General features: G+C 41.9%; 1 protein-coding gene across 1 annotated transcript; it reads right to left on the bottom strand.

Annotated features, from left to right (window-relative positions):
• Nucleotides 1–9,492: 9,492 nt before the first annotated feature.
• Nucleotides 9,493–14,438, bottom strand: calm3a (calmodulin 3a (phosphorylase kinase, delta)). The gene is made up of 6 exons (XM_062472446.1): nucleotides 14,268–14,438; nucleotides 11,128–11,158; nucleotides 10,721–10,864; nucleotides 10,369–10,475; nucleotides 10,021–10,156; nucleotides 9,493–9,841 (listed from the first exon to the last, which is right to left on the bottom strand). Exons 1-6 carry the CDS (start codon nucleotides 14,268–14,270, stop codon nucleotides 9,813–9,815), a joined length of 450 nt encoding a protein of 149 aa, XP_062328430.1. The 5' UTR covers nucleotides 14,271–14,438; the 3' UTR covers nucleotides 9,493–9,812.
• Between the last annotated feature and the right edge of the window lie 464 nt (nucleotides 14,439–14,902).

Raw genomic sequence — 14,902 nt, forward strand, 5'->3', positions numbered from 1 at the left:
GTCAGTACAAATGGGGTAAGTTGACAGTCAGTGTGCCCCTAACAACTGTTGCAGCAATTGGACATGTACTTGAGACCTTTAGCTCGAGGGAATTTCATTAATTGGAGAGCAGGGGCACATCTAGCTGTAGGCTCACATTACACTAATAGAGGAAGTAGTACATAAATCTACCATCATTTGTTGTATAACAAATGCAATATCATAAACAAAGGTATTGTCGTAACTTGGGCATATTGTATTACTACATTTCAAGAATACATGTGTACATTACAATGTATTGTCAGAGATTTCCATATCTGGCTTGCTTGCATCATTGACTGTGATGGATCTGCATCTCTGTTGGGGAGTTAAGAAGTGTATCTAGTGGCCTTGGAACTGGCTCTGTTGGACAATTATATAAATAGCCTGTCGTAGATATATATAACTGCATATATATAACCATCTGCAAGATTTTGTTTTATTTGCTCTGGCAAATGGGTCTGGCCACCCTCCCATTCAAACAGATTTCCATTCGGCCTGGATATTGCTGGGCCAATCACAATCGTTTATTTAATAATGAGCCGGTTTGAAACAATGACTGGATATAGTTGTTGGGGCATTTTCGTAAACAACCAAGATGACTTTTCATTGCTCTGATTGGTTGTTTCCATCCAATTCTATCCAATCACGTCCAGAGGCATTTTGGTCTGCGCCAGATGATAAAGCCCCTTGAAAATAAAAAACAAACTAAGAGGTTCCAGACTAATATGCTTTTGCAAACACCAGCACTGTAATTAAATTAAATTACAAGGCTGGAAACAGAGATAGAACAGGGAGGGACCAACTTGGATATCCTACAGTATTAGAGCCGTGGTGAGTTATTAGAGAACACGAGATGAAGACAGATGGTTTATCTGTTTACGCTGCTGTTTCTTAACTTCTCACTTGTCCTGCTTGTCTCCTTTCTCGCTCCTCCTCCCTTCTTTCTAGGTGTGACATGCAGAATCCTTTTGCAGTGATGAATCCCTATTAGGGTTAGGGTTATAGTATGTGTCTGTTGACTTTCTTTATCCACAGCTAACGCAGTGTGCCTGGTCCCTAACTTGTCTTCCTCCTCTCAGGATGATCTCACCTCTCAAACTTAAGACTTCACATCTCTCCCTCGGCAGACATATTTGACCCTATGTTGGGGCTTTTCCATTTACGTTATGTAGCTGTTGAGTGGTGAGACAGAGTGCTCCTAACATAGTGGAAGCGGAAGCCTCTCAAGCTATTGATATATTGGCAGAACAGTGAACATAAGTGGAAACTAAACTATTTATGGTCCAAAAGAAAATGTATTGTTGCGTTATTACATTGGGGAACCCCTACTCAATCTATTGTATTGATCTGGCTCTGTTGGACAAGTAAAAATAGGCTAAAATGTTCACCTAATACAATTTTGAAAGAAAACTATTAATTTTCAAAGAATCATGATCCTGTATTCATTTAATACAGGTCAAAGGCTTTTTCGAGTGTCTACCACATGATGAAATTGACCTTATGATGGTTCCTTCACCACAAGAACATCACTGTTTTCCACACGTTTTAGACTTAAGCTTAAGCTTTTACTGGAGGTGGACAGAATCCATACATTTGACATGTCCATGTGTTTTGGGACCCACAAAGCCAAAAAGAAGCCCGAAATCTTAGTCAGACCCAGCTCACCAAAGATAATGGACAAAACTGAGATTTCCCACTCCAGATCATATACAGAACAATATGTCACTTCCTGGTTATCGCTCTTCCTAATGGGTTATTAATGACCAATCACAGGTCAGAGATATGAATCTTCCAAAGGGGAGCAAGCATCTTTTTTCTCTAACTCTGAGCTATGTCAATCATTGTGGGAAGACTGAAAGATGAACTTTAGGCTGACAAAGGGTGTAAATGTGGAGCTTACAGACATATTTATCATATCCATTATGTATAACTAATATACCGGTTCCTGGTAATCAGTTCAGATTTTGGAAGAATGGATTCAGTATTTACAAACATCTAAGATGGCATTCAATTTGACCGAGTTACCACTACAGGTTTGCACTACTGAGATTGCCCTATCTCTGTTCTCATACCATGTCATCTGAATCAAGTGCACTCAAAGTATGTCCACTTGCATCGACGGTCTGTCTTTGAGAAAAGTCTGAAAGAGCCTTTACTGTAACTGTGTAACTGGCAAACGTCAAAACTGACAAGCTTGTGAGCTCACGCACAAGCTAGTTCATCTGTACCAAAGACCAAACATAAGAGCAGTGACGGTGGTCTGGAGACATAAGAGTTAGAAAGACAGATGGAAAGAGAGACAAACTCCACAACCTAGCATAAGGAGTCCCATTCCGCTATCGTCTGGCTAGCTGTCGACGGCCGTCATAGAGTTACAACATTTTGGATACAATAAATATAGAACCTGTTATGTCGCAGCATTGTACTTTAGTATGTAGATACACACCTATATAAAAACATTCCGGCTTAAAATCTAATTGTGAAATGTTATTTTCTCATTTTGTCTATAATATAGTGTTTATTGTGATTATTACCAATTGGGGTGACCAATTGGGGTAACTTTCAAATGGCAGTGGTCCTCTTCAGTCCTTCACACTTACAATGATGTGGGGATAATTGAGTTCCGTCCTGAATCCTATAGATTAATGTTTTTAATTCTCTAACAACCTCTGCAGTAGAAGGTCACACCAGACACCTGTTCAGGACAGAAATGTGGCTCCTGATGACATTAAAGGTGGCCTTCAGGGTGAAATAAATCACCTTTACTGCACATCATAACTGTATATAAAGGCAGGGAACATTGGTTTATAATTTGTACGTCCTGCTTTCTCTCTCACACACACACGTTCTACGGGAAGGTCTGTCATCGTCCTTACCTGTTGTCACTGTGCCATAATGGCATTCTGGGTAAGCTGAAAAACAAATTTGTACAGCAAGGGGGGGGGGGGGGTTGGAGGGGGTGGAACGGTTGCTGACAGAATAGGGTTGAGGACTTGAGGAACTGTCTCTACCTTGTATTCTATTACCAGCCACGCGCATCATAGAAAACAAAGGTCTTATTCACGCTCATGCCAGATCCCTTCCTTAGCAGTCAAACGTACACACGCATTATACAATTTTCTTGTTGCGCACACTCTCTATGTCTCCTGCCCACACTGATAGGAAGACTGTGAAAAAATCTATTGGCTCTAGTTCTCTCTGCTCTTCTCTCCTCCTCCTTTATATCATCTTTCTTTTCTTCTGTCTCCTTTCTTCTCCGTTCTTCTCTCATATTATATTTCTCTCCTCGCCTCACTGTTTGTGCTTCACCCCATGCTCCTTCTCACACAACTGCATGAACATGAGGTCATGATTTACATTGATAACTATCAGAAGAGTGTTATTTGTTATGAAGTGAATCGGGTGATTTAGTCATTAGGTTGTTCAAGGGACAGAAATCCAACGAAGTGGTCATAAGCCTTTATAAGATGTATATATGTGTAGATCAGGCTCTTATCTTTTGGGCCACTTTCTAAGGTTCATCCTTTTGGTAAGACCCTAGAATGTATTAAGATTCTACAAACTTACAACATGCTTGACCTTTTCGGACCTATCATACGGACAGGGTTTTCAAAATAGATTGAAAACAGGGCCAGGATCAACAGGGTGAAAGTCGTGCACAACAATAGAATGGGGAACAAGGGAACCACCAAGTGAACCACCAAGGGAACCACCAAGGGAACTACCAAGGGAACTATGACTACTGGCACACAAATACCCCAGACACAATAACCTGAAGCACTGTGGTGTGTGTTCTGTAGGAACTGGGGTCTGTGTGTATAGTAAATAATGGTGTGAGCACAGTAGGCACTAGTGTGAATTGTCAGAACAAATCCCTGGTCAGCTGTTAGAGATGATCAGCATACATGAAGCCCTCATGTGAGTAAGGGATTAGGTAACATGGCAGAGTTGCACAACTTGGAGAGGAACCACACACACACATACTGCACATACCAACGAGATCTTGAAATAATCTACTTCTACTGTGTAAACAGCCTAATTTTAAATGTTGATTAAATGCCTGTGTGTGGGGGGAGGGTGGAAGGGCGACTAATGAGCCCAGTGACTTTTTCCGTTTTCCGTTTTGTATTTACTCTGCCATTCTTTAGAACTGTGTGTGGCCCTATCCATGAGGTAACGTGTGAGGAGGTCTCTCTCCTGTGTGTGTGTGTGTGTGTGTGTGTGTGTGTGTGTGTGTGTGTGTGTGTGTGTGTGTGTGTGTGTGTGTGTGTGTGTGTGTGTGTGTGTGTGTGTGTGTGTAAAAGGGATCAGGTCTGCTACCAAACAGGGTTATGGTGACTTAGCTACTCACAGTGACAAAATTATTCCACGGTGCCCATCTCTGTAATCTCACAGATATGTAATCTAGTCAAAGATGAGTATGCATGACACAAGACAGTTGGACTTGACTGGTCTTGGCCATTTTTTGTAGTACAATTCAGTGGTGCCACCTATTGTCTGAAAAGTGAAATTACACACCAAGAATACTGCACTAAAGGCACGGTATAAACTTCAAACAAGGCAAATCTTCATATAATTTCAAATAGACAGATAACATGTCACATATTACTTCATATAGTATTTACATATTTTAACCCATGTCTACGGTATACTCATCCCCTCCCACTGTCTCACACTCCCCCATTTTAATTTGTCTCTCTGTAAGCAACATCATTCTCACCCAATCTGTTTGAGAAGTGCTGGGTTACACAACCAGGGACGTGGCATTGTGATGTCACATGTGCTCGTCCCAGGGTGTGGAGAGCTGGTTGTCCTGCTGACTGCCCAACAGGTCCACCTGAGCTGCTTTCTACACACACGATTAGTCCCACCCACATACCACCCAATCACATCTAGCCCAGGTAAACCTAACCCCATTGGCTGGCTTCCCTGTCAGTCAAATCAAATCAACATTTATTTGTATAGCCCTTTTTACACGCAAGCATGTCACAGAGGGCTTCACATACACCCATAGAACTGCCCCTCAACCAACCTAAACCCTCAGGGAAGACAAGGAAAAACTCCCAGAAAAACTCACTACAGGAGAAAAAATGGAAGAAACCTTGGGAGGAGCAATTCAGTGAGGGATACCCTCCTCCAGTAAATGGGGTTAGGTGAGCAAGGCTCAGTGTAGCGGGTGTTTAGTAAGGTGCGGGAGGTGGGGCTGGCAGGGTTGAGAGGTCGCGACCCTGACTGACCTGGATTAAGATGGGCTTCTGTCACTATCCCATGAGGATCCAGATTTAGCCTGGGAGTGACAGAGATCTTCTTAGGGAGTCCTGGGTGACCTGCCATGCTCTGAGCCTATCCTGGACCTTAGAATGGTCCTGCACTACCCTGGCCAATGGCCATGAGTCGATCCTAAACAGCCACCAGTCTGGCCCTGTCCTGGGATAGCCAGGAAGAGAGTCAGACAGGACCATTACAGTTTTTCTCGATTGGATACACACATTTTCTGAAAACATGCCTCATACTCTCAGGACTCTACACACAAATAAAAAAAACACACACAATGGGCAAACCCCTCAATTCTCCTGAAAAATGAAACTTTACATTCAAAACAATGTTATTTCTTCTCTAAATGGTATTCTGTTTTCAAATGACACACACAAACCATCATATGAATTGACATTTATAAGAACCAGTTGAACACTGATGTGCTCAATGTAAAACACTATGATGAATGGAAAACACTTCTTCTCCATTCATCATAATGACTTAGGCCTTTTTTTCAGTGTTACACTTACTACAGACAGTACATACATAAGTGTGTTGTAATATATTTGAGGATTTTGTTTTTATACTCAGAACACACAAATACACGGTAACAAATATATATATTTTTTCCCACAAAAACAATGTACAGTGTACACCCCAACCAACACAAAGTTGCACATACAGTGGTCTACATACAAAACAACAGAAGAATTTACTGTATACAGTTATATTACAGTTGTTCTCAATTGTTTACACACAAATAGTGGTACTTGAGACACAATGACCACAACATGTAACTCATGCACCAACCCCATGAACCAATTCTGCTAAACTACAAGCACAATTCCTGCTTTACACTCAAATTGCAGTTCTAAAACACATTTTTTTCAAAACACTACACACAATTCTCTGCATTTGGCACAATTTTCATGAAGAAAATCTTTTGTTTTCACAAGGAACACACTGCCATTCAAATACGCACACTGACTCATCGCATGAACAAACACCTGTCACACAGTTTTACAATTAGCAATCAGAGCTTTAGCATAAAAGGGCAACAGGTGACTTCTTCTGTTTTTGAGCAATGGATGCCAACATTGGAAACAGAGGCAGAGGCAGAGGAGTGAGAGTAAGAGGAGGAGGACGGGGAGGACGAGGATGAGGAAGGCCAAGGACCATAATCTCTGATGAGATCCCAGCCGCTTTGGTTGACCATGTGGTCAACCATGGTCTAACAATGAGGGAGGCTGGGCAAAGAGTACAGCCAAATTTGAGCAGGTACACTGTAGCATCCATCATCCGGACTTTCCGAAATGAGAATAGGTAAGAAATCTACTCTCACTACAAAATTGCAGTAGGCCTACTGCATATCAATACAGTACTCAATGAGTACAGTAGTACAGTATTGCCTGTGGACTGTTCTGTAGGACTGTAAAAATAAAGTATGTTTCAAGTATTTGGAAAATGTATTCCTACTTTGTATTCCTACACAGTATTTACAGTATTTTACTATTGGTTTGGCAGAACTGAAAGATTACCAACACAAGGTGGTCGGGAACGTCTTCTGTCTCCTGAACAAGAAACTGAAATCATGAACATGGTCCTAGAAAATAACGCCATAACATTACGGCAAATACAAAGAAAAATTGTAATAATGTAACTGTATACACTATACAGTAAATTATTCTGTTGTTTTGTATGTAGACCACTGTATGTGCAACTTTGTGTTGGTTGGGATGTACACTGTGTACATTGTTTTTCTGGGAAAAATACGTAAAATGTATTTGTTACAGTGTATTTCTGTGTTCTGAGTATAAAAACAATATTCTCAAATATTTTACAACACACTTATGTATGTACTGGCTGTAGTAAGTGTAACACTGAACAAAAAAAGGCCTAACTCACTATGATGAGGAGTCAGGTGGCATAGGGAGTCAGGTGGCTGAGCGGTGAGGGAATCGGGCTAGTAATCCGAAGGTTGCCAGTTCGATTCCCGGTCATGCCAACTGACGTTGTGTCCTTGGGCAAGGCACCTCACCCTACTTGCCTCGGGGGAATGTCCCTGTACTTACTGTAAGTCGCTCTGGATAAGAGCGTCTGCTAAATGTAAATGATGAATGAATAAGAAGTGTTTTCCATTCATCATAGTGTTTTACATTGAGCACATCAGTGTTAAAATGGTTCTTATAAATGTATATTCATATGATGGTTTGTGTTTGTCATTTGAAAACAAAATACCATTTTGAGATTACAGTTTTTATCGATTGCTCACACATTTTTTGAAAGCCTACCCCGATTTCTCAAAACTCTAAACACAAACCCCAAAACCACTCACACAAAATTCAAAACACTTCATAACTCCTGCAAAATGCTACTTTGGTTTCAAAACAATGTTATGTCACCTCAAAATGGTATTTTGATTTCAAACAACAAACACAGACTATTATTTGAGTAGACTTTTCAAGCATCGATTGAACACTGATGTACTCAAGTGAAAACACTACGATGAATGGGAAAACACCATGTATGAAGGAATTTGTAACATGTTTAACTACATGCTCTTATGGTTCTTCCCATTGGCACTTATTAGCTTTTCACAATGTATGCTTCATGTTTGGCTACCCGCAAAGTTTTGGGGCTATCTCGTTGTTATCAGTGACGTAGGCACATTTTTTAAAGATCTCTCTTGGAAGTCACTTTGGATAAAAGCGTCTGCTAAATGAATAAATGTAAATGTAAAGATTGATGTCTCCTGTGAGATGATGGGTCTAATGGTTAGTGTCTTGCCTTCTGAGATGTTTCTCTAGAACAAACAATAAGAACCACTTTTAAAGTCTGCTGAATTTATTGATTCATGAGAAACACAACACATATTTTCAGCTACTTTCAGAAGTTTACAGTCCCTAAGTCGCTCTTTCAAATCACTCAATCAAGGGTAAAACCTGTCGAAAGCTTACGAGAAGCTAACCAGTGCAGAACCTTCACTAACAATGCTGTGAAACCAAGTACAACCATGCCTTTAAAGACCCAGTTTAACTTGAGTCCTTTTAATATCCTTCTGTGTTCTATGGAAACCCTCACCTGACAGATTAAGCCAATATCAATGTGAAAATGTTGTATATACTGTTAGCAAGCAGTGGGAACTCAGACTATGGGTGAAACCACTGACCACAGGGATACTGATACACAATACTTTGACAGATAGACTGTTTCAGCTGCAAAAACATTTGGTATCTTTTTCTTTACAGTCTTTAAATACATTGTTAACTTATATTTGCAGTTTAGTGTAAGTAAAGTGTATGTCGATAATATATACATATATATGTATATAGATTTCATTTACTACAAGTTGTCTTGCAAGACTGTTGAGGCTTTTACAGTTTTATGGCACATCTCAAAACATTATAGGTCCTACTACAGAATAGCCACAATAAGTAAAGCAAAATTTTGCACTAACACTAATAATATTATTTGTGAACAAACGTAACTTATACATTTAATATCGGATGACATACCATTAAAAAGCACTGACATTTATGTTATATACTGGTATTAGGTATATCTGTTGAAAGCAGATTAAATATCTTTAGAGCGATGCTCTCAGGGTAACCATAAATGGTCTCCTCAAACTGAACTGTCTACTTGCTTCTTCCTGGGTGTGAGCTGCTTTCAAAATAAAAGTCCCCGAACACGACAAGCCGCCCCAGGGGGAAAAACAAGCAAAGACAAGACAACAATTTCATTATCAACACCTCCTTCCCCCTCACACACACCGCAGACACATCGCTCCAGGATGGTACAATGTTTTTCCAAGCACCAGAAAGGAATCAACCACAAGATACACTCCTCACCCCAGGATCCAACACCCTCAGTGACAAATATTTTACAAATACATAAGTTTCTATAGTTATGTATATATCTCCAGTGTCTACAGAGCCTCATTCCTCCCCTGGGATCACAGCCCTCTCCTGGTGAATACAGATTGCCACAGAAGGTGTACATGCAAGTGGGACTTTTAACCCAAGTCCAAAATCAGCACGGTTTGTTGCGTGCGAGTGGCAATGTCAGATTGGTATTAAGGGCTGTGGAAACCCGTTGGAGCAGTTATCTTCTCTAAGCAGGGCAAAAGGAGACAGCACCCTCTCGTTCGTGGAGGACCGTGGTCACTGTCTCAACGATGGTGCTCTTCCCTCAAACTTCTGTCAGGATCTGATGAGTGAGATTGGACCAGGGTCCCAGTCTGGATGGATGCGCCGCTTACAGCTTGATCCAGAAACTTCTCTAGAACTTCACCACATGATGTGGTTGTTCTATAAATAGACGACTCTGAACTGTGGTGCGATAGTTTCTCCAATTCACGTTCACAGAATTTTTTGGTTGTTCGTTTTTAAATATTTCTGGGGAGTGCATTTTCTTGGTTTCCATTCTTCAGTGGTTTGGTTGTTTAGATTTTAGTTTTCTTCTTAAAAGACAAGAGTGATCTTAGGAGGACAAGCAGTGTAATAGAGAAAGGTGTGAGAGCACACACTGCAGATTCACTTGGCCGTCATCATTTGGACAAACTCTGCAGGGAGGAACACAACAGTTTCAGTCAGCTCCACAACCAACCACAAAGCATGATAGGTACACAGTGACATTATCCAAGAGGATTCAATTGAAATAGTGAATTACAGAGACAGTAAGGAGGAAGAGGAGGTGTGTGTGTGTGTGTGTAGGGAGGGGGGGGGGCAGGAAGCAGCTCACCCTCATAGTTGACCTGTCCGTCTCCATCGATGTCGGCCTCTCTGATCATCTCGTCCACCTCCTCGTCTGTCAGCTTCTCCCCCAGGTTGGTCATCACGTGCCTTAGCTCTGCCGCGCTGATGTAACCATTACCATCCTGGAAAGGGCAAGGGGTGCGGGGGGTCAGTTCATGTCCAGCCAGCCCAAAATAAATCAGGATTTCAACATCTACAGTGGTTCCCTGTGGTTGAGCCAAACACTACAGCCACCCGCCAGACCAGACTACAGAGCCGTCACATCCACCCAGCCACCCAGCACCCCCTTCCTGGCTTCATCAGAGAAGAACTTCTGTGTCCCAAACAGACCTACCTTGTCAAAGACCCTGAAGGCTTCCCGAATTTCTTCCTCACTGTCAGTGTCCTTCATCTTCCTCGCCATCATGGTCAGGAACTCTGGGAAGTCGATCGTTCCATTTCCTGGAGACAAACAGGAGTGTTGGTTAGGACACGAGCCAGTCCAAAATAACTACACTGAGACTGACAGTGTAGAGAGGGGAACTGAAGTGTACTCTGGTTATGGTGACAAACACGTCCAGTCAACAGGGTTAGTTTGTGTGCGTTAGGGTTAGCGTTCGACATGTATAATTTATCTTGTACAATATCAATAAGATAAATATCAGATTGGCTCACGGAGCAGATAATGAACACACACACGCACTCACCATCAGCATCCACCTCGTTGATCATGTCCTGCAGCTCGGCCTCTGTGGGGTTCTGACCCAGTGACCTCATGACTGTGCCCAGCTCCTTGGTGGTGATGGTGCCGTCCCCATCCTTATCAAACAGGGAGAACGCCTCCTTGAACTCTGCGCGCACACGCACACACAATACAATGGGACATATATCAGAGAATTGTGACGTTATGGTATCACATATATTAAAAGGTTCACCATTGCTTAGGCTTGATCCTAGAAACACAAAGGGTTGCATTGTTTTCATAAAACTAGCCTAGAAAGTCTTCATATCACAAAGGGGGCAAATTCCAAGTCACCCTTAGTAACTGGCAGTGGTGGAGAGAAGAGATCTGTGATTGGATAAGTTTCGATCTGGGTTCAAGGTCTGGACTCACCAGCAATCTGCTCCTCGGTCAGTTGGTCAGCCTGGGGGAGGAGAAGGTCAGTTAAGCACCTTTTACACAGCCTGTTCAAGGCATGAATGTCACACATTTATACGCCCTCCCTGTTCTGTATAAAAGGTACAAACATGGAATGTGGGGGGGTCATTGTTGCACCGGCATAATTATAGTTGAGCACAGAGCCTAATCGACAGGAAGAGTGGGAACAGCGGGACCACACACACACTAGACGCTGATGTTGTGCCTCTGATTCCAAAACGCCGGCATTATGCTGCCTTGGTTTGAGTCAGTGATCCCAAAGAAATAAAGTCACCATCAACTCTGGGATCTCTGTTTAAAAAGAGCATTAGTCAACAGCAAAAGGCAGTTGTTGCTAGATACTAATGAGGGCTCTCCAGCCCAGGTTAGACTTAATCCAGTTCTAATTATGTCCACCTGTCTGATGTGTGTATCCCTATGAGTCTCTGTGTGTGGATTAATTTGTGTGTGGGGTCAATTCTCTGCATTACCAGCGAGGTCTTATCAGTCCTGTCTGAGTCCATCCACAGTGTCACTCTCTGGGCCGAGGATGTGTGATGAGGGACAGGTATTAATACTCAGACACAGCCTGAAATACCCACCACGACTATTATTAGGGAGGCATGAACAGGGTCGCAAATGTAGCACACTCAGTTTAATCATCACCACTTAGTCCCTCTCCCAATTCTGCCAGTGTGTGTGTGTTCTGTGTGTAGATGTAACGGAGTAGAATATTATCTTTGTTGAATTATTAAGTAATCTACGCCATTCTAGCGGTACGTTGGTTTGGTGTGACTTAGTGGGATTCGCGTTGAATTTCCCCAAACTGACTTTGAATGATACTTGGCAAGTCATACACACTGTGAGAATCTGGAAAAACTATGATTTATTGCATGTACAGATATTTATTTTGAGGTTGATGGTCTGTCGCCCCTAAAATTATATTTTATAGACTTGCACAGAAGCACGTTTTAATGTTGAACTAGTATGTTAACATGTAAGTTATCTAGACTATGGTTTCCTGACACAATTGCAGTAACACATCATTCGACCGTGTCATACTTTGTTCCAGCAGTAAAGAAACCTGTGGTCCATCTGGTTGTCCGTGACTTGTGGAAGCAACAGCAGGGTGGAGTTCTGGTAGTGACATGTCACACGCATCTGCTTGTGTCTATTCATGAGTGTCTTGTGTACTATGATGGGCATGACCTTGCTATCTTATGAGATAATGAAGGTATTGTAATCATGAAGAGGAGAGTTGAGCTGAAAAAAGTCCAGAAGAGGGGAAGGATGCCATATGCAGATGAGAGGAGGAACAGAGGAAAGAAAGGATGCCATATGCAGATGAGAGGAGGAACAGAGGAGAGAAAGGATGCAATATGAGGAGGACAGGATGAGAGGAAGGCCGGCTGATGGGAAAGCCAGATGAGAGGAAGCAAGGAAAGTACAATGGAAACAAGGGATGCAGGATAGGAGAACAGGAAAGGATGGTGGCAGGATGAGAGGAGAGTAGTGAAGCATGGGTTGCAAGTGCAAACAGACTGCAAAACTATGCCTTCCAAATGGAGGGTAGTGAATGTGTCTAGACCAGGGTTCTCCAATCCTGGTCCTCGAGGGCCCCTGTCCTGCATGTTTTAGATGTTTCACTGCTCCATCATACCTGTTTCAAATGAATGGTTTGTTATCAAGCTCTGTGGAAGCGGGGTAATGACCATTCATTTGAATCAGGTGTGCTGGAGCAGGGAAACATCTAAAACATAGCAGCCCTCGAGGACCAGGATCGGAAAACCCTGGTTTAGGAGTATAAAGCAGCATGTGTCTGAGTATTCCCAGGGGGGCTTCAGTGAAGATGCAGAGTGGCTGCTGACTAAACACACCAGAGCCAAGTGGCCTGTGAGCAGGAACTAGATACCTACTGCAGCAACCTGGGGGCTCACCAGTTTAAATGTTATTGTTGTTTACACTTAAGTTAGAGATATATACTGGACAGCTGCAACCTGTTTTACTTGGCAGATGGCAATATTTTTAAGACATTTGCAAATGCATGTCTAATCCTTAGGTGCAGGCAGAAAACAAACAAACAAGCAAGCATTAATAATACCGATTTTAAAGCCAGTGCTTCACTCGCCTATTTGTCTCCATAAACAGACATTGTGAAGCGAGTGCAAGGCCTTTTTTTAGAGTTTCTGCCCTAATTTGTACCTAAAGCATGCACTGACTGCGGACCTTGGTATCAGCCTACTACTGCACCAGACGTGATTTGGTTCAATGCGGGGAGAAGGAGATTGGGGCGAGGAAGGAGGGGTGGCATCGAAGATCCTTCACAAACAGCAGACTGCGGCTTGACACCGGTGGTGCAATACGCAACAGCCATCAACGCCTAGAGCCTCTGTGTTAAATTAGCGTGGCAACTAAAACTTAAAAAGTAAATTTCTGCAAAGACAAGTGTAGCAACACGTTATGTAACCGCAAGCACGGCAACAAACACTGGCTTGTTGTGCAGAGCTCTTGCGGTTTTCAAATCACGTTACGGGAGTTTGTCGTTGTGGTGGACGCTGGTTTGAGTAAAAGACGTTAGCTTTCATTTTTGTCTGATTAACAGTTTCAAATAAACACGGATAAAGCCAGGGAGCGAGTGCTCGAGTCGAAGCAGGTCGTTATGGCGTATGGTTATTTTTACACAACGTAGCTGTCTCAATGTTATTACCACGCCTGTAACTGTTCACATGCTGGATATAACTAGTTCATTAACGATAATGACGTTTTCGTCGCACTAGATAGCACGCGTGCATCACAATTTCGTTCGTAATCTAGTTAGCTAGAAAAACATACTAATTCGTCTCTCAATCTTTCTGAAACTGAACTAAAACTTACTAATGGACTAGAACAACATTAGCTAAGCTAACTAGACAGCTAGTTTTGTTACACCAGTCGATACGCTATTCCTGATGTTAGCTCGGCTTAGCCAGGACCTAGCTAGAGCTAGCTAGTTAGAGCTATCGAACTAAACTTCTCGACAATACTAGACTACAGTACTAGCCTAGCACTACTATAACTCTAGTACTAGTAGAATCGTAGTGTAGTGTTGGTGCTTTTAGTCGTGGTTTACTACTCACCATTTTCACGTTTAGTCTTCAACAAATTAGTTTTCTGGAATCACCGATAATCAATGTAACAATCGTTACCGACGGCCTGACAGATATATACAGTAATTGTTTCCAGTCGTCAGACCTTGCACTGAAGATGCCCCGTTACCAGCTTACTGCCAGTGAACTACTAGATCACTCCGCGAAATGACATCATTAGACCTGCTGTCAAACTGACAACTGCACACCAACATGCGGCAGAATAGTGCGTCATTATAGCCGACATTGATTGCTGTACTCAATGTACTGGTAGGCCTACTACCCACAAACAGTGGCATATCCAGTATGATATGAAATATATTTCATATCAAATATATAAATTTATTGATTTAGAAATGGAATGTGCTTCAAGTTGCTCAATGTAACGTCGACATATTTTTACCTTTAAATATTTTTTTCTGATCTGTTATCTTTTATGGAAGAAGTAAAAGGGTAAGTATTGCATAATACTGCGCACTTCTACAAAACATAATGTATTATTTATTCTCAATCGCATTTAATAGAATACACATTTACAACAACAAAAAAGTATTTAGGCTACATAGTTCTAGAACTGACTTGACACTAGAAAAGTGGTTTTAACTGATAGAGCGATTATTGAGCAT

The sequence above is a fragment of the Osmerus eperlanus genome, chromosome 11, assembly GCF_963692335.1.
Source record: "Osmerus eperlanus chromosome 11, fOsmEpe2.1, whole genome shotgun sequence".
NCBI classification, from domain to species: domain Eukaryota; kingdom Metazoa; phylum Chordata; class Actinopteri; order Osmeriformes; family Osmeridae; genus Osmerus; species Osmerus eperlanus.

Coding starts and splice junctions, on each gene's coding strand:
- calm3a (XM_062472446.1), bottom strand. Junction 10,865..11,127: donor GACCGAGGAGCAGATTGCTG/GTGAGTCCAGAC, acceptor GTGTGCGCGCAG/AGTTCAAGGAGGCGTTCTCC. Junction 10,476..10,720: donor CAACGAGGTGGATGCTGATG/GTGAGTGCGTGT, acceptor GTTTGTCTCCAG/GAAATGGAACGATCGACTTC.